General features: G+C 39.8%; 1 protein-coding gene across 3 annotated transcripts in view; it reads left to right on the forward strand.

Moving 5' to 3' along the window:
• The window catches only part of SNAP91 (synaptosome associated protein 91), a 63,203-nt gene that overhangs the window by 34,514 nt on the left and 5,328 nt on the right, over positions 1-23,361 (forward strand). For 2 of the 3 annotated variants that reach the window (XM_030945159.1, XM_030945160.1), the window contains 13 exons: positions 472-593; positions 4,437-4,451; positions 4,594-4,764; positions 10,792-10,899; positions 11,420-11,680; positions 11,888-11,965; positions 12,070-12,141; positions 12,609-12,692; positions 13,531-13,614; positions 17,041-17,178; positions 18,466-18,615; positions 19,952-19,982; positions 21,167-21,278. In XM_030945159.1, coding sequence (XP_030801019.1) covers positions 472-593; positions 4,437-4,451; positions 4,594-4,764; positions 10,792-10,899; positions 11,420-11,680; positions 11,888-11,965; positions 12,070-12,141; positions 12,609-12,692; positions 13,531-13,614; positions 17,041-17,178; positions 18,466-18,615; positions 19,952-19,982; positions 21,167-21,278 — 1,426 coding nt within the window. The remainder of the gene's footprint in view (positions 1-471; positions 594-4,436; positions 4,452-4,593; positions 4,765-10,791; positions 10,900-11,419; positions 11,681-11,887; positions 11,966-12,069; positions 12,142-12,608; positions 12,693-13,530; positions 13,615-17,040; positions 17,179-18,465; positions 18,616-19,951; positions 19,983-21,166; positions 21,279-23,361) is intronic. The other variant, XM_030945161.1, reaches the window with a different exon arrangement.

A 23,361-nucleotide genomic window follows, 5' to 3' on the forward strand; every position in this document is an offset into this window, starting at 1 on the left:
GCGGGGTTCTTGCTTTCTGGAGTGGCATGATGAAATTTGGAAGTAGAATGGTGCTGGTTTCAGTCACAACAGTTATTTTCTCTGTTTCAGGCACTGCCTGAAATTTTTCATTTTCTGTTTTAGGTGTTGTGGTGGGGTTTCTTTTGGTTTGGTTAGTTGGATTTGGGTTGGGGTTTGGTTTTTTGGTGTTTTTTGGTTATTTGGGGTCTTTTTAAAGAATTTTAAGTCTCGTAGATCTGTTGCAATGCCATTATCAGGAAATGGAAGTGAGTAAACGTTCCCATCCTGGGTTGTAGCATATTCTTGGGTGCTTACAGCCACTGCTCTAATCCTAAAGCCTGAAAAAAAAGCCTCTATTTCATCCAAACTAAGGTTGTTTCCTTAATCCAGTCATGAAGTTTTAAGAAAAAAAAAATATTTAAATGGACAAATTCCTCCAGTATTTAATGTCTCTCTTCCTTTTCTTGGCAGCTCTTCCAAGCCATCCAGCGATCTTTTGGATCTTCAGCCAGATTTTGCTGGTGCTGGGCAGGCAGCTCCAGCACCTGCTCCTGCAGGCGCTGCTGCTGCTGCTGGAGGCACTTCGTGGGGAGGTAGAGAAACCTCACTGTCAGCATCCTTCCTTGCAGTCTCCATCTTCTTGCCTGGCTGAACTGAAATCTGCCTCTTTCTCTGCTAGCACAGGGTGTTCCCAACTCGTTCCCAGGCTTCTGCTGACCTGACAGTCAGGCATCCCTCTGCAGCACAAGGCTGCTTCTTTCCAGGGATATACATAATAGTATAAGCTGCTTATAAGTGCCTGACTGCAAAGCTGAGGGAGCCAGGATTATGTGACTAAAAGTGAGCAGGAGGGGGATGGATGAAGGTGAGCAGGTAGGGTAGGCACTTCAAAACAAAAGAACCAGAAGTGCTTGCATGTTTATTGGCGAGGTGGGGGCAGAAACCAGCTCTTCTGTTCATGGGGCAAAGGCCACAGACCAATAGGAGGAGAAACAAAAATAGCTTTTAAAACAAAATGCATGTAAAGCAAATGTGGCAACTTAGTTCTGCTGCAAGTGTGATTACCCCTGACAAGCCTTAACATATTTTAATAAAGTATCTTCTGTGTGTGCTTAGAATACTAATATGGAAATAGAAGTAGAGGGCTAGCTGCTTTCAAAAATGAATAACTAACCAGCTCTCTGAAATCTGACCCTGTTGTTCCAGGCAGCAGTAACAGCTAGTGATCTGGAGGACCGCAGTAAATGTAGGCAGTGCTCACTCTTGTCCTGTTAAAACAAGGAATTAGGCCAGTAAATGTGATTTAATTTATACAGTTGTAAACCAATTGTGATGTAATCTTAAGGGATCCTGTGTGGCAGCTTAATGAACTCACCAGCCTGCTCCCAGCAGGAATGCAACACTGAGTCATGCTGACTCTGCTGTCAGTGCTCATACTGCCACTGGTGCCTTCTGCAGTCCCTATTTCTGTTCTTAGTTGTAGTTCATTAAAGATGACATTGTACTTCAGCCACTTCATTAAGAGAGGATAGCTAGGGCTGTCATGTAGACACTGTATTGCATATTCCAGTTTAATCTGTTGAATTAATTTCTTTTTTTTGTCTCTGCAAATGTCAATTTTATTAACAGAAAGATAATCTTACCCAGACAGCAAGACCAGAGAGACATCTATTCTAGGATGCCTGGGACTAATTATTCTGCAGTATTTTGATTGTGTCCCATTTGTCTTACTTTGTCATTGCCAAGCGCTGAAATACAAGCTTTGAGATGTTTGAAAGAGCTAGCTTTTTTAAGCAGTTGCTCATTCCTGCAATAATAGAAATACAAATAAATAGTCAGTAATAATGTAAAGTATTGATTTGCATAGAAATTGAAAGCTGATTTGGTTTTATTTTTTCTTTTTGGACAAAACACCCGTAGTTTGAAACTTAGGTGGTTTTACTCTTCTGAATTAAAGTTTAAAAACTTTTAAATTGTCTGGTAATGTCCTTAGTCTTATTCCATGACAGAAAAGGACAGCTAATTATTTTCCTGTGGCTAGAATTGTTGCTACCTTCATTAAGTATACTTCAGTCTTATCTTTCAGAATAGCATTTTGGTAACTTAGTAAGCTTCAGCTTTGTCTGCTTTACTGCTGGCAGCAGTCCAGGTATGATGACTTATTACTGCACTGGAATCTTGCTTTTTGTTATTGCTGTTTTTGTTTTGTTTTGGTTTTGTTGGGCTTTTGTTTTGTTTCATTTGGTTTTGTTTGAACTCTCTGACAGAATAAAAATATTTCACCTGGAAGGTAGGGCAGTACTGAGGCAGATCCCTGATGTGAGCTAGTGAGCTCTCCATTCCTGGAGATTTTTCAAGACCTAACTAGTCTGAGCCATGACTGACCTGTTCTGGTGCTGGGAGCACTGTTGTTCTGAGCAGAAAGGTGGACAAAATGACCTTCGTTCCACCCAGGACTTTTGGGAGGCTGTGTAACCATGCCTCCCTGCTACTTGAGCTGCTTATTCTCCTGTGCTGCAGCAAGTGAATGTGGGAACTCATGAGAAAATAGTACTAGAGGGAGGAAGCTGGAAGAAGTGCTGAAGTTATTACAGGTTCAGAATAGCTAGGAAAATGTGAATATCAAATACTTCATGTTGCAGCATTAACACATATCAACAATAAACAGTCCTGCTTTTCTCAGTCTCACTGGCAGTGTAGATTATGTATTTTGGCATATGCTATATATTCAGTATATTTGGATTATATTTGGGGTTATGTACAGTACACTGTATATTTTGTTGTATACCTACTGTAATTCTGAATACATAATATGTCATCTACCAAGTGAACTATAACTTGTGAAAATACACACTTCTGTGGTATTAGGAGACCATCAAGATAGGATAATATGGTGCCTTGCAGCATACTGCAAGGAGAATAGATAGCCATTTAGCAGGTAGAGTAGACTACAGTATTACAAAACATACAGTAGGTCAAAATCTGCCTCTTTGTGAGGTTTTACTCTTGGATATAAAAGCAAACTGACTTGAATTTCTGCTCTGAACTACCTTACAGTGTGCCTTAGAGCATGGATTTGCTAACAGTATTTTTAATATTACTGTACAAAAACCCACTGTTTTTAATCATTCCCATATTAAGATTAAGTGTAGATTGCTGTGCTGGATAATTGTCACTTCACTGTATTGAGTTCTATAACATAATAATAAAAAGGCATTTAAGACTGAGCTACTAGAACTTAAAAGTTTGCCAGTTGTTTATTTCAAGTCTAGCTGTTGATATTCACCTGGTGTGCAGTAATGGGATACCAGAGTGCTGCATTTTTAATGTACTGTTCTGCTCTTTTAGAATGGTATTTTGGTTTAGTTCAGCTTGTGCCGTCAGTCTCAAGCAGAGCTCGCCCGAGGAACCAATTATGAAAATTGTAAACAACCTAAATGTAGGTTTCTGCTGCCTTTTTTACAAGTGTTTTAAAAATAAAGACAAATTTGTGAAGGTAGGGCTGCTCCTGCTCAAATAATTTTGCTTCCAAATGCTGACCCACAGTAGAGCATCAGGATTCTGCTTGCTGTTCAGTATGGGTAAGATGAACCCATAACCCTGTTGTGGGTACAAAGAATCTAGGAGCAGCACTGAGATGCTGGTTAAAGTAAACAGGGAGCTGCAGAGCTCAGACTATCCTAACTACAGAATAAAAATTTAATAGGACAAACTCATTGGTTTTTGCATGTTTTTATATCTCGTAGCTGATTTTTATGTAGGCAAAACATAACTCTGTGTTTGAGCTCAATCTGACTGATCTTAGAGGACATTAAATTGTAGGAAAGTCTGTCATTAAAGATGCTTCATTGGCTTTCAGAAACAGTTGACTAAGGAGCCAAACTTGGAGCAGAGCCAGTCTGCTTATGCTTATGCTGTCAACATTCATACTCCTCATAGCAAGTGTTAACAGAGTTAGTTCTTCCTGCAGAGCATGTTTGCTCTATCATAGATGCAGAAAAAGCTTTTGAAGATGAGCTGCTCTATTGATTTATTTATTTATTTTGCACTTGACAGTTGTCCCAAGTCCAAGAACCACCACCTGTTTGTCTCTCAGAATGTATTTGGGGACTAGGGATGCCATGTATCATATCCTGAAGTAACAACACTATTTGCAAACTGCTCACTGCTAAAGTACCCTTGCTTTATTGCCTGTTCTGTGAAGGGTTCTAGGGATGTACTGGTCCTGCTTTGAAGAGTTATTAAACAGAATGATCTTTGTCGTGTCAGAATAACTTCCTGAATGTTAGAAAAGCAAGTGTAGAAATTATGTTTCTAGGCATAACCTAGACATGTGATTTAGCACGAACATTTGGCTAATGAACATCTTCAATCTGGCAGTTCTACTAATTACTCTGTTTTTTTATTCTGCTGTCATTTTAATGGACAATCACTAGACCTCTTGGGAGAGGGTGAGTAGTATTTTTAATTTCTAAGACCTCTGTATGTTAAGACTCCTCACCAAAAGCTCCAGCTTTCTGGAGCTGAGCAACTGTGGTCTTTGCCTTTCCCCTTACCTTTCCTGTTTGCTCTTCATTACATGGTTGCATATAGATAATCTGGCTGCCCTTTCTGGTGTGACCTCGGAGCCACAGATTTCAGATCCATTTGCCCCAGAGCCTACTGCAGCTGCTGCTCCAACTACTGACACTGCAACCACTACAGCTGCTGCCACTACAGCTGCCACTGTCCCTGCTGCCACTGCTGAAGTGGATCTCTTTGGAGGTTAGTTTGGTTGCTGTAGTGCTCCACACCAGTTCGTGATGCAGGCAAGCAATACTGAGCTCAGCTGTGTAATAAGGCCTCTGGTTTAACCAGCTGCATATATATGGAAAAATATATGTAAAACTGTAAACCTTGAGACTGAGTAACCTTATGATTGAACTGCTAAGAACAGTAGTTCTCAGGTCCACATGGGGGTAAGCAGGAATTGTTTCCACATTATTCAATAACTATGCACTCTACTACAATTTCTGAGGAAAGCAGCTGTGCTTTTGTAGTTGAAGGGGATGGATGTGGCAGTGTCCTCCCCTTTGTTACGTGTCACGCTTGTGCTGTGTTGTGTTTCTTCTGGGTATTTCCTGCAAATAGAGTATGGAGCCAGCTGAAATTACTGCATTTCAGCAATCTTTAATCTGGGCTTTATTTCACAAGTACTTGCAGTAAATTGAAGGGGTGATGAACTTGAACTAAATCTCAACTATGCAAACAATAATATGTAAAGGAAAAAAAGGAAAAATATTCTTAGAATTTAGTCATGCTCATTCAGTTTCTAATGTTATCTGCTATCCACTTGAGTAAGAATACATTTCCCACTGTATGTTGTCAGTTTTCTTGGTACTCCTGTGGAGCAGGAGGCTTCCCAACAGCATGTCAGAAATTACATTTTTTTAAACAACATACCAGCCCAGTAATGGAGAAACCCTCTAATTTACAAACTATATTTAAGATCACCTGACCACTGTGTTTTTCTAGTTTTCTCTTCTCTCATGTACACTTCCATCATGACAGGGGATGTCAGGAATAAGTAATAGCTTATTTGCTATCAAGACTGAATTCCAGTATCTTCTCTGTGGGGTGTGTTTATTTATCACTTCTACTGCCAAGAGTGCCAGAGAGGTCTCATACATAAGCAGTTTGACTACAAAGGTGTTTCTTCAAGCCTGAAAATTCCCAGTTAGAAGGTTTTTTGTTAGGAGTGGCTTCAACAGACAGCACCAAAATATGCCCCGGTAAAGTGCTGAAAAACCCTAAGGAAGGAATACAACTGCTACTTGCTGCTTACCCCTCCTTTTACAAAGATTAATAATAATCCAAATGCCACAAGATCAGCCAGGTGAGAAGCATTTTCAGAATTGTCATGGGCAAGGTTCTGGATGCCACTAGGAGTGAGAGAGAGTCTGATGGTGATTGCTCTCAGGAGCGTGTTGCAGAAGCCAGGGCCTGTGCTCATTTATAACCCTGCAGAGGCATAGTGTAAAATTTATGGTATGTAAGCACTGAGGTCGAGCCAGTCTTGGATACTACACCTTCAAATTGCATTATTAATTTATTAACTTGGTAATTTAGTAACTAATTTAGTAATTAATTAATTTAGTAATAGGTATATGGCTTTTTGAAAAAATGAAAGGATAGTTAAATGGATAGAAATCACTGAAAACTTGAAACAGAATTAGAAAAACAACTACCTGTGCTTGTTCTTCCAGTACTACAGCAACAAGATGCAATTTTTTTCCCTACCTTTTCCGCTACTCTGTGCCTGGAAAAACAGCTACTGCCAAATTATGTGCCTGCTTCCAGGCTTGTCAGGCAAAGACCAGGATGCGTTTCGTTTCTAGAGATTTAACTGATCATCAGATAACTTAGTGACGCATGCTAAGAAGTGGAGCTTCATCCTCCAGTGTGGAAAAATTTCACTCTTGTGGTATGCAGACTTCTGTGACTTGATCTCTTCCCTTAAAGAGAATGTGTTTTGTCGCTCAAATGCAATAAATCTCCAGTGGATTATATATTAGATACATACTGATTTTTTTTTTCTGGAACGCTTCAGAATGAAGCAAGGTTCTATTATTTATGATAGCAGAAAACCTCTTGTTCTCAATAAGAAAAATCTCTGAACACACTCAGCAGTAAAGATACTTTTGCAGTGCCTTCAAGACACCCAGTGGACAGACCCTTTTAAGATCCATGAGTCTGTGTTGAACTTCCACCTCTCTGCCCATCATTTGAATTTTTTTTTTTTCCTGAAGGCTGTGCTGTAAGTATATTCTAGCATCATAAGCTAACATTCCTTGTTAATTTAAGACTGTGTCCAGTGCTAGAAGAGGTCATTTTTGGGCAGACACTGCTACTCTCTCATGTTTGAAGACATGCTTACACTTAATCCTATAAAGTAGGTATTTCACCTTTGAGGTCTACTGGAGATAGGGTCCTCAAAGTCACCTTAACTTCTTGCAGCTTGCCAGGGCTTTGTTGCTTCACACAATTTCTTGTGGTCAGGTGTGGTAGGAGAAGGTACAGGAGCAGTGATCTCAGGAGAAAGAATGTAAAGAGTCTTCAGGGAGTGTCTGTGTAGGGAAAGAAGCTGAAAGCTGCTGGGAAAAGGTAGCCAGGCTGAAGGAAGAAGCAGTAGAGGAGGCTTTGGACTAACTGTTGACTGCACTGTATGGCTGATACTTCAGCTGATAGGAGTCTGCATGCTGCCTAGGGCTGGGCTTTGTCTTTGAGAGATAAGATCTGCATTATATGTTCATTGCCAGTATGGCATTGGAAAGCAGATGAAAAATGCAGGATTGATCCAGCAAAGCTTTTTTAAGGAGCTCCATCTCATTAAGAGGCAAACTTTCAGTGACCTGGGCCAACTTGAGGAACTCATAATCGTCTTTCAAAGGCAAACAAGAGGAGGCTGTTTTTAAAGAGCAGCTGGAATCCTTCCTGTGAAAGAGAAATGCAAAGGTAGAAGAACGGCAAAGTATCTTGATATGCCATTCAGTAATAAAATTTGGGAATAGTATTTTTGGATATGTGTATTGTGCACTTGAGTTACAATTTGTTGTGGGATTACTCTGTAATCAGTGCAGGGAACAAGTCATGGCAGACACTGCAAATGTCAGTTATTAGGCATTAAGGTGACTTGAATTGTAAATAGGCACAACTATGGTCTTCCTGTAAAGAAACTGCAGGCAAAGTGCTGAAGACTTTTGGCAGTTAAGGGCTAATGAATGTCCCTTATGCTGGTACATGCTAGTATAGCAAGCTAGCACTTAGTCAATAAAGACCAAACAAACAACAAATACTTTGCATAATTATTATTACTTCCTATCTCTGAGCATAGTGAAATATTTCTTTATAACTCAGGCCAGGTGTTTTATGTCAAATAGTAATGAAGGGTGACTGAAGAGGGAAAAAACTCTGGAAACAGTTTCTTGTGTACGCTTCAGTTCTATAATCTTTCCTCTACTTATGACTTCCACAGGATTGTTTCACATGTTTCATAATACATTAATGATTATAAGTCAGTTGTATCATTTGTGTGAATAAATTTGTCATGTATTGATGCCATGGCATCAAAGAAAGCCTGAATTTATGAGATGAAAGAGATCACTCTGCAGGAATACTTATTTTTCTGCAGACAAGATATATTGAAGCACTACTTCAGTGTTTAACAACTTTGAAAGCCCCTTGTTTGCACGTTATTTCAGTAAGAACTATATTTATGAATTCAAGTGTAATGCGGTACATAATACATACCTGTCACTCCTGGCAGATGTTCCATGCAGTGTGAACTTGCAAAGGTTTCAGCAACATCTTGTTAAGTTTTCAGGATGTCAAGAAAATCAAGTGAGGACCATATGTTACTTGATTCTTGAAGTCAAAAGCTAAATTCATTTTTTCGACAGGAGATGCAAAAATATAAAGAATACAGTGGCTTCTTTAAAGGGAGAAAATCTCTTACACTGCTGAATGTGCAAATGTAGTGTTCCTACAACAATATGAAGGAACAAAAAAGAAAATAAACTGTCTTTTTTAATAATAAAATATGCAGATGTAATTGCATCCATTTTTGCACGTTATGCTAGATTTTAGCAGAGGGCAATTGTGCAGAAGCAGCAGAGCCTTTTGAAAAGAACTTAAGCACTAGCTTAAAACCGATGACAAATCCTTGGTTTAAGCTGTGAGTTGTAGGGTTACCTGTTCAGGTTGGTGTGTCTCTATATTCATATAGGTTTCTTGAACTAATCACAGTAACTAATATTAGGAGTTTTTACAATGATATTTTTCATTTAGATTCCAGTATGAACTGAGGTTTTTATCCCACCTGCCATTTAACCGAAGTCTGATGCTAAAAAAAATGCAGCGCTTGGCAAGAACCTTACACAGAAGTGTCAGTAAAAAATAAAGAAATAAAGCTGGTGCCAAACTGTTTCCTTGCATCTGTGGGCTGGAAGGAACTTGTGCCCATCTTAATATCTGTGACTGTTATATATGGAACTTCAATAGCCTAAATCTGGACAGGAATAGGTATCACTCTGAGGCTGAAGTGATCCCAACATAGAGCTAGTGGCTAGCTCCATACATTCTGAATTTCTGCCTTAAATGTTATCTGGAGTCTATCCTTTCATTCTGGGAAGTAATTATAAGTAGGATTGACTGTCTGTGCTGTTGGCTTACAAGCTTGTGTGGACACCAATACATTTCTTTGAAAGAGCCCAGGGTGCCCCTTCATCTGAAAGCTGACCCTGTAGTGCAAAATTGATCACACATGATGTTACACAAAACATCTTCTCAAGAAGGATGATGCAAAACCCTTCAGTTCAGCTCTGTGCTGAATTCCTTCCTCACGCTGCACACCAGTGTCTGGTACAGATACAGCACTAGGATGTTTGACTCATTCTGATGTTTTTGCTTGGACAACTGCCATCCAGTTTTGTTGTTGAACAACCCTGTTACTTGAAAAATAGAATTATATTTGAAATGGCTTATTAGCAGGCCTTTTTTGCTACTAACTCATTTTAATTCTATTGTACAAGACTAGTGGGCTTTCTTCTCTTCTGTTGAAGTTTCGATGCATGTTCTTTTGAGCTTTTTAGATTACCTGGCACGGATTTGTTTTTAAAATGGTTGTTTTCATTTTAAAGTTGACATTCAAGTTAAAGCATGTTAAGCTTTTTCCTGTGCTAATTTGACAGTGCAATTGCAGTATTCCCCAAAAGATGTTTTTAACTTGCTAATTTTTGTAGCAGTAGAAAAATGTCCTTGACAAGCATCTTGAAGTATTTAATCCTCATTGTGCAGTCCTTTTTTGTGGAGAAAATGCTTGCCTATGAGGATAGTCCAAATGGCACTGTCCATTAGGACTACTTCATAGAATTAAGAGCACAAATGCTGATTTAAGCCTAGAAATAATGCTGTTCATAGTTTGAAATTTAAGCATGCCACTTAGGAACTGGCAAACAAAAAGAAAAAAACAAAGAGCAAGCATCAAACAAAAAAAAAAATTCAAGAAAACCCAATGAGCAAGTCATTCCAAAATCCCAAACTAGTCACTTTCTCTAACTTGGCTGGTTGGTCTAGAAGTGATCCTAAAAGGACAGACAGGTTATGGCTGGCCAGCCATTGGTTAAGATGAACAATCTTGATCTGTTTGAAGCAAGCTGAGTAAATATAATCTATGCATCACATTATGGCTTCAGAAAGATCCAGTTGGAATGCTATTAAGAAACAAGTAAGTTCAATTTTTCAGATGCTGCATGACTGACTTGGCTCAAAGACTAGAAATGGTAGTTGAAAATATCTACCAGAGTAATTGGATTGTTATTTATAACAGTGCAAAGCACTATGCAAGTAAACTCACAGTTGCAGATTAATCACATGTAGTACAGGCTTTGAGCATGCAAGTTGTTAATATCTGCTCTTAAGTTAATTTTGTTAATTAGTTGATTTTGGGTAGTACATGAGCATGCTGCTCTGAACCCTTATACAATGAGAATAATGCCTTCTTTTGCACTCACTGTGCGTATTGTGGGCAACCCAAGAAGCTCCATCTGCAAACCCTGTCTAGAACCTGCTTGTGTGGGGTTGGGGGAGAGACAAAGCGTTTTGCGCTGCATGAGTTGTCTTGCTGTTGGAGTAATTACATTCATGTTGTATAAGGGGATCTACCTATGCAATTTAACTTGGTTCTTTTACTATATTTTTCTTCTCTTTATTCCTTTTTGTTTTTTTAATTTCTGTTCTTAAACTGCACCCAAGATGCCTTTGCAGCTTCTCCTGGGGAAGCCCCTGCAGCAGCTGAAGGGGCAGCAGCACCAGCTACCCCAACCCCTGTAGCAGCAGCTCTTGATGCATGTTCAGGAAATGGTGGGTTTTATGTCATTAGATAGTCTCTTGTTTTGCTGGTTTTTGGTTTGGTTTTTTTTGGTTTAAACTACATGGCAGTGTGTTTTTCTGAAAATTACATACTGTTTGCAATTGGTAAAAACAAACCTTAGACTGAAGAGCATGCTTAACAACATTGCCTATTTCCAAGTCCCAGTGACTTTGTGTTACTTTGGTAGTGCTAATGAACAGTTCTGTCAGTGCTGAGTTTTAACAGTAACCTGGATAGTCCTTTGTCATATTTGGTTTTTTGGCCTCGTCAAAGAACCTTTGAAAGTTCTCCCCTCTAGTAACTAGGCTGCTCAGCTTTTTAGACAGTCTTTATTTTAGAAAAACTTAACTAACATGTCTGGATAAGTAAGCTAGATGTTAGAGCAACCTCCTCTGTGTGCGTGCGTGTATTTGCAGTATGTGCATTGCCTATAGTTGCTTTGTTCTTGACTTCCTCCCTCACTGATCCTAAGTATGCATACACATATATTTCCCCTCTCCTTTTTACAAGACCCCTTTGCCCCATCCGAAGGTAGTGCAGAGGCTGCTCCTGAGCTGGACCTCTTTGCTATGAAGCCAACAGAGACTGCTGTTCCTGTAGTTACCCCTACAACTAGTGCAGCCACTCCAGTTCCTGCAACAACTCCTTCTCCAGCTGCTGCTGTTGCTGCTGCTGCTACTGCTACTACAGCTACTGCCACTACCACCACTACTGCCACCACTTCTGCTACCGCCACCACCTCCGCTCCTCCTGCTCTAGATATATTTGGTGGTAATTTTGTTTTTAACTCTTTGATTCTGGTGGATTGATCTGTCAGGAGTACCAAATGAACGATTCGTTGTTGCATGCGTGTTGTGTGCTAGGCTTTCAAAGCAGAGAGCCTGTTAATTTCAAATATGATGTGCAAAATTGGAAACTTCTGTTTTCAGTCCTGCCTTTCAAAAATGAGTTAAAGATGTGTTGTGTTCTTGGCCTTAGATTTATTTGAGTCTGCTCCTGATGCACCTGCAGCACCTAAACCTGATGCTACTCCTAGCATAGATCTCTTTGGTACAGGTAAAGAGAGTATTCTTCTGATACTCTGCTGCTTTGAGGCTGTGTAATGGTGTAAACTGATTTGAGTGATACTTACTTCTTGTTCTTTCTTTTCTTCCTGGAAGATACATTTTCATCTCCACAACCTGGAGCTTCTCCTGTGCCTGAGAGTTCTCTCACTGGTGATCTCTTATCTGGTGAGTGCTTGTTTTCACAGGCCATCCCACAGACTTCTTTGGTTGGATTTTTTTTCCAAAAGGAAAAAAAAAATCAACTTACTGCCAATTTACATCTTTAAACCGAAATGTCAAGACATATTAAGTCTTGGGTTTGCTGCTTTGGCCACAAGATGTGCACTTGCTGAAGATGCAAATCATGAAGTGGCTGACACTGAAGTTCAGTAAGTAAGTGATGTGGTTGTTGGGAGAGCAAATCCTCCTCTAAGCATAAGAAAATGCCTAATAAACAATGTTTTCCTTAAAGTACTGTGGTTTTCAGTTGCTGTGTGAGAAATGTAACACTTTCTGTTTGCAGTTCTGGAGACTATTACCCGAATTTACCAAACCTGTGGTACTAACTGTTGGAGCCCATGTGGCTTTGAAATATTTAGCTATCACTGTTGCCTTGCTGATACTAAATATTATTTATCCTATGCTTACTGCAGTGGATGCATTTGCAGCCCCCTCTCCTCTACCCGCTGCCTCTCCAGCAAAGGTGGATTCTTCAGGTGTGATTGACCTATTTGGTGGTGGGTATTTTTGTTTCCTCACCACTTCAGAGTTGAATCACTTCATTTCAATTACCTTTGCGCTTTGCTAAAGCTGCGGGTTTCCCCTTCTCAACTTTTCTGTGTGGCCTTAGGGCTGAGTCTGGCACGTCTGGTTCTTAAACTTGCACCATAACGAACTGCAAATAAGCTGTCTGGTCATTCTGTTGTCATGACACTTGCCATTCTGTCCCCAGTCAGTGCATGTGTGGCTCTTCCTCAGATGTCCAGTGAAATTCTGCTCTGTCCTTTTTCTTCTTTGCTAATCTCCATGATCATGCTGTTTCCTCTCAGTTCCGTTTCTCAAAGCAGCTGAACTTTTTGAGGGTGACTTGTCTCAAACTGGGTATATCTGAATCATGGGATTTGACAAGGTGGAAATTAGGATGGACACAACCAACTCCAGGCATGCTGAAGAACAGAAGTGGTGCTTAGAAGCAGTGAATTCCAAACATTAGTGAGATATTCCTCTAAGAAGATTTCATGTGAGCTACTGGCTTCTGGCTGGAATGACTCCAAACTTTCAGCCAATGCATTCATCTTCAAAGCCCTGTTGTCTTGAATGCTGTGATTTGTATCTGAGAAGAGGTCCAAATAAAGGAGAAGAGATTTTCTTTCAAGTGCTGGTTTGTTGTACATCCTTTTTTCCACCTGAACTTTGCATCCATGGTACTGCTCTGCAATAAGGATGGCCAAGCAGTTTCATTTTCTTCTGATATATGAAGTGACTTTCTTTTGTCATCTTTTGATTAGTGATGAATTGATGTATTTAATATTGAATGTCTCACTTTTTCTTGATGCTTTCTGGAATTCCCTTTAGATGCTTTTGGAAGTAGTGCTTCTGAACCCCAGCCCACTACCCAGGCTGCTTCTAGTTCCTCAGCTTCTGCAGACCTACTTGCTGGTAATAAAGAACTTCTAAAAACTTGTTACTTTAGAGCAATCCTAAGAAATGGTGTTTGAAATCTTTTATGTTCTTTGGGTGTAGATAGTGAAATAAAATACTTTTTCACAAGATTTCTTAGTACTTTAGATGTTTTAATTAAAACTAGAGTGACTTATAATGGAGGCAATATACTGAAGTACAAGCTAACTTCCTAGATTATCTTCTTTCCATGTTCTTTGTTTTCCTACCTCCCACACAGCCTTATTTTTCTGTACTGTTCACTGACTATGAGTGTCTCCATGAAGTTTATTTGGCTGTCTGTAGCGGTACTAAAGTTAAGCAATATTTCAGTCTATGCTTCTTGTTCCTTACTGCTAATTAAACTTTGATTTCATTCAATTTGGTTTTCTTTAATTTGGTTGAGCACTTAAATGTTAGTAGCTTGAATGACTGACTTGGTAGCAGTCTTGCATTTAGCCAAGGAGAGTGGGTTGATGTGAGCATGGTTTTCTGAGCACAAGGACAGAGAAGTGATAGAGACCCTCTCCTTACACTGGGTGAGATGAGGTCTTTCACCACAGTCACACCCTATATCAAAGGTTGGATAACTGTATTATTTTAGTCTGCACCCTACAGGTAAGCAGCTTCAGCTGAATTCTTTGTGTACTACTCTTCAAAATTCGTGGTATACCATGTATTGTAGTGGCTGAGCTATACAGCTGTGACTCCTCCCCATCCCAGTTTGAAGTTTGTAAAGAGCAAAATCCCAACACATGCACTTCTGGTTTGAAGACTTGTCTTAAATTCCCCCATGTTTCTGAAAAGGGAATTTGTGTCATCATTTAAATTAATGCTACCCCAGCCAAAACCAGCACAATCTGTAGAATTGGTGGGTAGGTTATCACTACATTTTCAAGTATTTTCTCAAAGTGTGAGCATTGTCTAGTTGTGCCACAGGAATGAAGGAAGTTGTCTAGATAATAATAAGGCATACATCCATTCTCAATCAGCAAGCCAGATTCTCAAATTGGGACATAATGTGTAAATGCATGCTAAAGCTTTAGGACAGACTGCTTCAGATTTTAAGGTGGAAGACTACTTTTTTTTCATATTTCTTTGATAGGTCTTTGTAGTAGTTTATAGATGGCTTAAGGCCATAGATCAAATTTTAACTAATAGATTCTGGAACATGACAGTCTTTTGCAGTTACATGTGCTATCAGGAGACTGGTTGCAACAAGGCTGGTGGACAGAAGCTCATTCTGCTTACGCAAACATTACAGTACAAAATATTTTATGTCATTATCTGTAACTAATCTTAACTGCAAGTAGGAATTGTGCACCAGATGGCTTTAAACTTCAGCAGTGTGCACTCTGAATCTGATGAGTTGCATTTAATCAAAACCTAAATTATAAAAGGGATGGTCTAAGTCTAAATACTCAAGCAGACCTGAAGCAGTTGGGGTGAATTGATGATTTTTTAAAATTTATTTTATTTATGTTTTGAATATACATTCCAAAGGGCTCCATGTAGATTTGATTTTATTTTTTTGGCAGACAGAGGGAGTCTATAAACATTGCGGCATATTGCTAAGCATTTGTTCACCCTAGATAATGACAGACGTATAGCCTGCAGTGTAATCCAGTTTTAAATTTAAGAGTGTCTGGAGTTCATATCATGGCTGAAGGCGTGTCCTTCATGGTTTATGAGTGTTTGGTTGTACTAAGTGTTTATATGCATAATGTTATGAGTATACTTACTATTCATAATTGCTTTACGTGTTCTGCTGTCAAATGAGTTCCTGCCCCTTCTTGGCTTGCTTAGGAAATTTGGAAGAAATGTTTTCCTACTCTGAGCCTTTCAGCAGACAAAACTGGAACTATGCTGATAAATAAAACAGTCTAGCCATTTTCCCTTCTAGATCTTTCTATCCAATTAAACGGTGTGCTTGTATGTCCTAGTATGTATACAAATAACATGTTCTTATATGAAATCTTACTTGACTGTGTAAAAGCAACCTCAAAATCAGGCAGTTGGGGGTGTCCACACAACATCTAACTCAGTTGCTGCTGTTTCTGCAGCCTTTCCTGGGGTCTTGTGCAATCTCTAGACAACTAGGAACTTGATTCATTAAAGAATTTTTATGGCTTCTGTGCCTGGTATTTCTCTTAACTTGTGCAAGACAAAAAGCCATCAAATTAAGACCAGTCATCATACAAATTGTCACCAGAAGCTGGGGAGTCCCCTCTTCTGTAGCTGGAAAAACAGACACTATGGGACTTAGCAAAACTTACAGAACTTTCTAAACAGAACCTTATTAATGGATATTGGCTCATACCTTTCTGCCAGGCTCCTTGTTCTCACTCAGGAAAGTGGAAAGACAGGCTCTTTAGGTGGTTCCTGTGCTTTAAAAATTGCTGCAGTGAACTGCCTTTGTCATCCCTGGATCTGGTCAACCTGCTTCTGGTCTGGTTCTGTGGAGATCTGTACTTTTGTGCAGATATTTTAATGCACTGAGCTTTGCCGTGGGCAGGTGATGACCTAGTGTTTTAGCAGGTATCTGCTGCAGACCCCCTCCTCAAGAAGAGGCAAGTAGAGGAAGCCTCTTTTAGGCAGCTGGAGAAAGCATCACTATCACAAGCTTTGGCACTAGGGCAACTGGAACCACCGTAGCACATGCTGGAAGGGAAATGGGGAATGCAGCTGGGCATGGGGAGTCTGGAATGCATTAGAGAATCTCTTGATGTGGAGCATACCAGAGTGAGCTCAGTGGAGAGCCACAGAGACGATGACTTGTGCATATGACATATGCAGAGAGGCTGACCTAGGCTCATTCAGCCTTGAGAAGGCCAAAGATGCTTATAGATGTCTAAACTCACAAGAGTATGCAGAGGAGGTTCTTCTTGGAGGTGCACAAAGATAGTAAAAAAAGGAAATCTGTGTGGGAAACTTATTAAATACTGTAATGGTCTGATATGACAACAGGCCACCCAGAGAGCCAGTAAGAGCTCCTCTTGAAGGTGCTAAGGCAGTTGTCTGGGCAACTTGATTGGATTAAACTGACTTTAAACAGGATGTGTGGCTGGCTGACTTCCAGAGATCCCTTCCATCCTACATTATTCCATGACAAACTCATGTCAAGAACAGACTGTGGAGAGATGAGGGCAGATCTCTGATGCCAGTGCGTTTTTCCATATTCAGGGTTAGCGACTGTGAGCATGAGACTTGTTGTGGGCTAGGATTTGGGTTATGAGGGCCTCTTGGTTCCATTTTACTGAAGTAAGCCTAAGAAATAGGGAAGCTCACATAGGCTGCTGAAATATTCTTTATTTTAAAATGGCCTAGTAAGAATTGTCTTTGTCTTTCCACCCTCTATAGACTGAGGTTTTGGTAAACAGTCCAACAAGGCTGACTCTTAACACCTCTCTTATGTGTTTTTTAAAGGCTTTGGAGGTTCCTTTATTGCTCCCTCTCCATCACCATCTCCAGTCACTCCAGCTCAAACTGGATTACTACAGCCTAACTTTGATGCAGCTTTTGGGACAACAGCTCCAACAACTGGCAGTTCATTTGATGCATCAGGTGAGCTGTAGGGTTTCTTCCTGTGAATTTTCTACTACATTTTGTGTAGTAGATGAGTTAATGACACCATTTTAGGCTCTGAGTACAGGCAATATCAGTGACCTCCTTTTTCTTTTTTACTGAAAGAACCTCAGGGTGGTGATAAAGCTGGTGTGTGCCCAAGAGCTCTCTGTACCCATTTTTTAATTCTACCATGTCAGTAAAAGATAAACTAGTGTATACATCATCCTTGCATGTGCTTGATAGCTTGAATCAGGAATTACACAAACAAGGAAAACTCTACTCTGTAAATCAAGTGTAGAGGCAAGTCATGTTGCCACTGCTTCTGATGGTGCTCTGGAGCCTGCATGGCACCTTAGGGTACACACAACAGAAACTGCCCTAGAGTTCTTTGCCTGTCTATAAGCTTAAACTTTATCACTGCTATCATTTTGTTTGCATCTCTTCCATTCTATATTTTTCATGCTGGGTCCTTGCTACAAACTTAAAATTGGTGAGTTCTACAACCATACAAGAAAAAAAGATGGAAGTAATACTGCTGCTTGGTTATTTGGTTGCTTGCCAGTGCACATGCTACCCCTCCCTGTTGGTTTAACATTAGCATGTACCTCAAATACAGATCAGAAGATAGAACTCAGGCATGTGATGTACCAAGCAGTTTGACTTCAAGGGATCTAAAAAATGAACTTCTGAGTTAGATGACTGGACTAAGGAGAATAGCACTGTCTGTGTGGATGGTTCTGGTTCCTTCTGATCTCATAAGATGTTAGTAGGTTTTCCCGATTCCCTGCTGCTTGCAAGTGAATAGTAACATCTTGAGACTGCCAATCCTGTTGCTGTGAGATGTCAAGGTATAAGACTGCCTTTGCCACAGTAATTCTGACTGGTGTTTGCAGCAAGATGTTCATTTTAAAAACCTTTAAATGAATATCTCCTGACAAATGTGTGTGTATCTGACATCTCTGTAAGGATGGTTGTAAGAAAAATAGTGTCATGTGGAAGTGGTGCTGTATCTATGTAGATTCAATGCTCCAATTAAATCCCTTTTTTAGGCATGTCTTCTCGTATTAGTTTTCATTGGTATAGTTTTTTGAGGATTACTGTACATTCAGTGTCTGGTAAAATGACATGCATGCCCTTGTTGGCATTACTTTCAATGTCAAATGGTGTTTCGGTAAGACTTGTGGTGTGGTCGTCTGTGCTGTATTCGTTGAGCAACGGTAGAGTAGCAGGCAGTGCATTTTTGATCGCAGCTGCTATTCTAACTGACTTTCCTTTCACTTCCAGTGTTTGATGGCTTAGGTGATCTTCTTATGCCAACTATGGTTCCTTCTGGTCAACCTGTAGCACCTACAGCCACAGCAACAGTCCCTGCTGCAGCAGCAAGCAAAGGCCTTGGAAGCGATCTTGATTCATCTCTCGCAAACTTAGTCGGCAGTAAGTGACAAATTTTGGTTTTGAGTGGTGTGGCATGCATGTTGCTTTTCCATGGAGCAAATACCTGTCTACTTTAGCTTGCTTCAATAGCCTCCTGTTCTGCTGTGGAAACTGGGGAAGCTATCAGCAGGAATAAGGCTTGGCTCAGATAGCTGATTCGCTTAGTCTGGGTTTGTCCTTCTTGGAGCCCAGGATCGGAGCCAAATAATGGCATTTGTTTGGTAGGTGTGTTTTGTAATGTCTGATCATCCCAGCTACATTTCAGAGGCACATCAGACTCTTAATGGATGTGCCCCTCTGTAATAGATGGAAAGGTGAAAATTGTCCAAAGTGTCTGATGGTGGTTTAAGCAGCAAAGCAGATGGACACAAATAGCTGACTTCATGTTTAATGAGACAAAGAGTAGCGGTGGGGTGATGAGTGCACTCAAGAGCAGGCAGGAGCAGAGAACTTACCAAACATGTTCTTGAAATGCTAAACTTAAATATGTACTTTCCTGTAGCAGTAAAAAGGACTAGAGCCTTTGTAATTAGAGATCAGTAGCTGCAACCCCTCCAAAAAACCTTACAGAAGCCCACCTAGGCTAAGGTGTAATCCTGCTGAAGTTGTATAAAATGAATACTCCCTTAGTATATGTAAACACACCACAACAAAGATGTAACTGATCTTATGATGCAGACGTGGCTGTTAGGTGTGGAGGAAAATACTGTGCTTAGAAGTCAGCAAGACTCTTAATCCCTTGAAATGTCTTCTGCAAATCACCTGCTATATCAAAGTTTGGAAGAGAAAATCAAACAGCAATTTATGAATTACAGGACTTATAATGGTCCTGTGAGAAAAGTACACTTTAAAATTTAACTTAAGACTTCTTCCAAAGGGCAATTAAAAAAACTATTTGGAGTTTCCATGTGTGACCAAGCAGATAAAACAGTGGAAAACTTACAGGCAATGTCCACATTTATTGTATGTAGAATACAGCTTTTTATTTCTGTATGTGTACTGAGGAACAGAAACTAGTGTTACCATTCATGGTAAATAGTTTGGTGCTCTCAAATAATTTGGCATTTTGTGGGCCTAAATATGGTTACTTTTGTTTGCTGTTGAAGCAAAAATTACTTTCTCAAGAGCAAGACGTCTGCAGAGTTTCTCAGATGTTTGTCCTGAAGAATAGGTAGATGTGGCCAGTCCTCTGATGCCATCTAAATGAAGACAGCCAAAACTTTTTTGCTCTTGATAGGCCCCAATGAAATGAAATGTAAGCTGCTGCTTTGACAGGCTCCAGTTTTCTAAATGTGTGGTTTCTTTTTTTATTTCCTTTTTTCCTTACAATTTTCAGATCTTGGAATTTCTGGTACTACTTCTAAAAAGTAAGTTCAACTTTGCTTAAAGCTAAAAGGAAGTTTTCTACTCTGGTGTAAAGCACTACATCTATTTCAGTGTTTATTAAGTAGCAATGAATTGGTTATATGCTCTGACCTCCCAATGCAGAAAAATTCTGAAGAAAGTATTCTATTCTGTACAGGTTCACTGAATAATTAAGGTTCAGAGTTCCTGATATAGCTTATAAAACTGCTGTCTTGAATCTGAGTGTTAGAAATATTTTTTTGCTGTAAATTATTGTTTTCATGTTGGATAGCTGATTTCCAAACAGCTTATAATGAACAAATAGTCCAGATAATATATATTTTTATAGGTCCCCTCAGTAATCTATGCTAATATGTAATAGTTGTGTTATATTTTTACAGATGCTGGATGTACTTATTGTGTAGGCATTGAAATACTTCCAGAATAGAAAAGAGGTTCATTCCATGCAGCAATAACTTTCTTTTTGCAAAAAGAAATACTTACAATATTGCGTTTTTATCTTCCTAATCTAACTGCTTGCTTGTGCCCTGAGCCTTCCTCTGTATGCAAGACTTCAAGATGTTTTTTGTCTCTGTGGAGATGATAGGAGGGCTATGTACAAAGACATCATGAGGTTTAGCCTCAAAATGTAGCTTCCTTCAATCTACTTTGTTCAAATGGTGTATTTTATTCTGGGTAGGGCACCCTGTAACAAAACCTGTTTTTTCGACAGCCCTTTTATTCTATGAATGATTTGTTTCTCTTGTATCTATCAACTTTTTGCAGAACTGAATGCTTTCCTTCTTCAGCTGTCTGAGCAAGATTTCCAGCACTGAAATGGCCTTTCAAAGACATCTAGCAGGCAGCTCTCCTGCCTGGCCCCAGTAGAATAGGCAGTAGCAGTCCCTCTTCCTACTTTGCAAGGGTATATGTGATACGTTACCTACAGTCAATACTAAGTAAAACTTATCTTTAATTCTCACCACAAAGGCCATAACCATGTAACTGACTTCAGCTTAGAGTGTTCTGGTGTCTACTGCTAACAACCCTTGAAACTGAGTGTCACTAAAAGTAAATCTTTCTGTTAATACTGCATACACCATAAGCTAATGTAGCTGCACGTCTAATCTAATGTATGCTGTAACTGCTTTTCATTTTCACTGTGGAAGTGTGCAAATAATAGCCTGCCTCTCTCCCTCTCTGTTAGGGGAGACCTGCAGTGGAATGCTGGAGAGAAAAAGTTAACAGGAGGAGCCAACTGGCAGCCAAAAGTAGCACCTGCAACATGGTCAACTGGTGGTGTCCCAGGTGGTCCTTTGGTAGGTGGTTAATCTATAGACAGCACTGGTTTTGGGCTTCCAATATTTGATGAGGCTATGTGATACCTGTAGGGACTGCTCCACTCTAGTGAGGCTAAAGAGTTTGCTTCTGTGTAAATTATATGAGTGTTTCAAGTCACATTTTTTAAGAACCCATTTACAGTGAGTATAAATAAACCATTGAGCAGTAGCTGAAAAATACACTAGCTTGTGTATCAAGGCATTGCTCTACCTGTACATTTAATACCTGTGGGCATTTCCAAGTGTGTGATTAGCCATGTAGATCTGGCCAGGATCAGGCCCAGGTCAGGCACTCAAAATAAAACATAATTGATCCAAAGCTGATGTACTATAAGGAGAGAAAGTACATAGGTTTTCCACAAGTTTTACTGGATGAAGTAGATCAAAACACTACACAGTGTTCATACTGATCAAGTACCTGATGTTAGATCAGGAGTGGGTAGCTTATTTAGCAGGGTAAAGCAGTTGGAAAAGGTAAGATTACCCTGTAAAAAGTATCAGAAGGCACTAATTTTGAGAGAAGAGGGTCAAATTGAGCTAAAAATCTAAACTTGGAATAAGAGCAACTTGATAATGAGTGAACTACAAAAGTATTCTGAAGAGGAGTAATACCTCATCTCATCAAATGTCTCACAAGGTTTAAAACAGCCTCCATTTGAACGAGGTTGGGTTGGCAAAGGAAAGAAAGAACTCTGAATGGGGACCATGATCAGTTCAGTTCCTTGCTGCCACAGTCAAGTGTTAACATGACTCTGAGCACATTCCATAATGTTATGGAAGACACAAGAATTCTCTGTACTTCACTTAATGTGTTAGTTGTAACATCAACTTTTTTTCTTGATAGAAAGGCTGGGCAATACTGTACAGTGTAAGTGAATTTTTTTTTGACCTCTTACTGCACTTACTAAACATGAAGATACTAACAGCACTCACCTGCACTACAGTTACTACTGCTGGCTTAAAACTAGCTAGAAACTTCTAACACAGCTCCTCTTGAACTGTCTGTCCAACAGACAATTCTCAGCCAGTGGGTTGAATATAGCAGTAGTGATTAACCATTTCTGTGCTGTAAGCTTGAAAATTCTTGTTACTGCTTTACTTTGATGTGAACTACCTGATGACTTGTACTGCCTGAAATTTTGAGCTGCTGCAGCATCAGTCTGATCTTGTAGTGATTTTACCATCTGAGAAGTAATTGGTCTTTCTGGGAAGCTGGGTGGTTTTGGTAGCATTTCATGAAACCTATGTGTTGTATATATTTCTTCAGAATCATGCACTTAGGTACTTTTTGAAACCAAAGAAACCCAGGTCTGCAGGCAAAATAAATATGAATGAAAAAATGAAGCTTTTATTTGTGTCACTGTTGAACCACTTAAGTTTTTGTCACTTCTTCCCTTTCTTGTGAACTTTCAATTCCAGTATTAAAATCAGCAGAATTACATCAAACCCCATCCCCTCAAGTGACCTTGTGCTTAGAGGCAGGAGCAGATTCAGTTTGTATGGCCATTTTCTTGGCATCTGCCTGACTGGATGTTGAGCTACAATGTGTGCCTGTAAAAGCAGTTGGATCACTGCATCTGATGTCATTAACCTGTGTAGTTTAGTTTCTTGCTTTACATACCTGACTGTCCAGATCCTGGTTTTAGTTTGGAGACTCTGCTAGCACAGTACATTTTTTAACTGAAATGCTCCCCTGAAACTTTCAGACTGGAATAGAGTTCATAAATTCTAAGCCAGAAAATGTAGTAGTTTTGATAAATGAGTCTGGGACAGGTTATCTTGACTTGTCTCCGGCTTCTTAAGAAACTGGCATGTTTTAGTCTGGAAGCAAGGATAACCAAGGGCACTAAAATGCAGCATTCACAGAAGTGGACTGTACAGTTCCAGCATACCTCCAGAGACACACTCTCCTTTGAACTGTAAGTGTGCTAGCTGCTCTCCAAGTGTTGTGGGATGTTACTGATTCGAGGTGGGTGGTAAAGATGGGGAGGCACAGGCACGACCATACAGCTCCTGTAACAGCTTGAGAAATTGTGCCAGTATGCTTAGGCCATACAAGAGC

This window comes from Camarhynchus parvulus, chromosome 3 (genome assembly GCF_901933205.1).
Source record: "Camarhynchus parvulus chromosome 3, STF_HiC, whole genome shotgun sequence".
NCBI classification, from domain to species: Eukaryota; Metazoa; Chordata; class Aves; order Passeriformes; family Thraupidae; genus Camarhynchus; species Camarhynchus parvulus.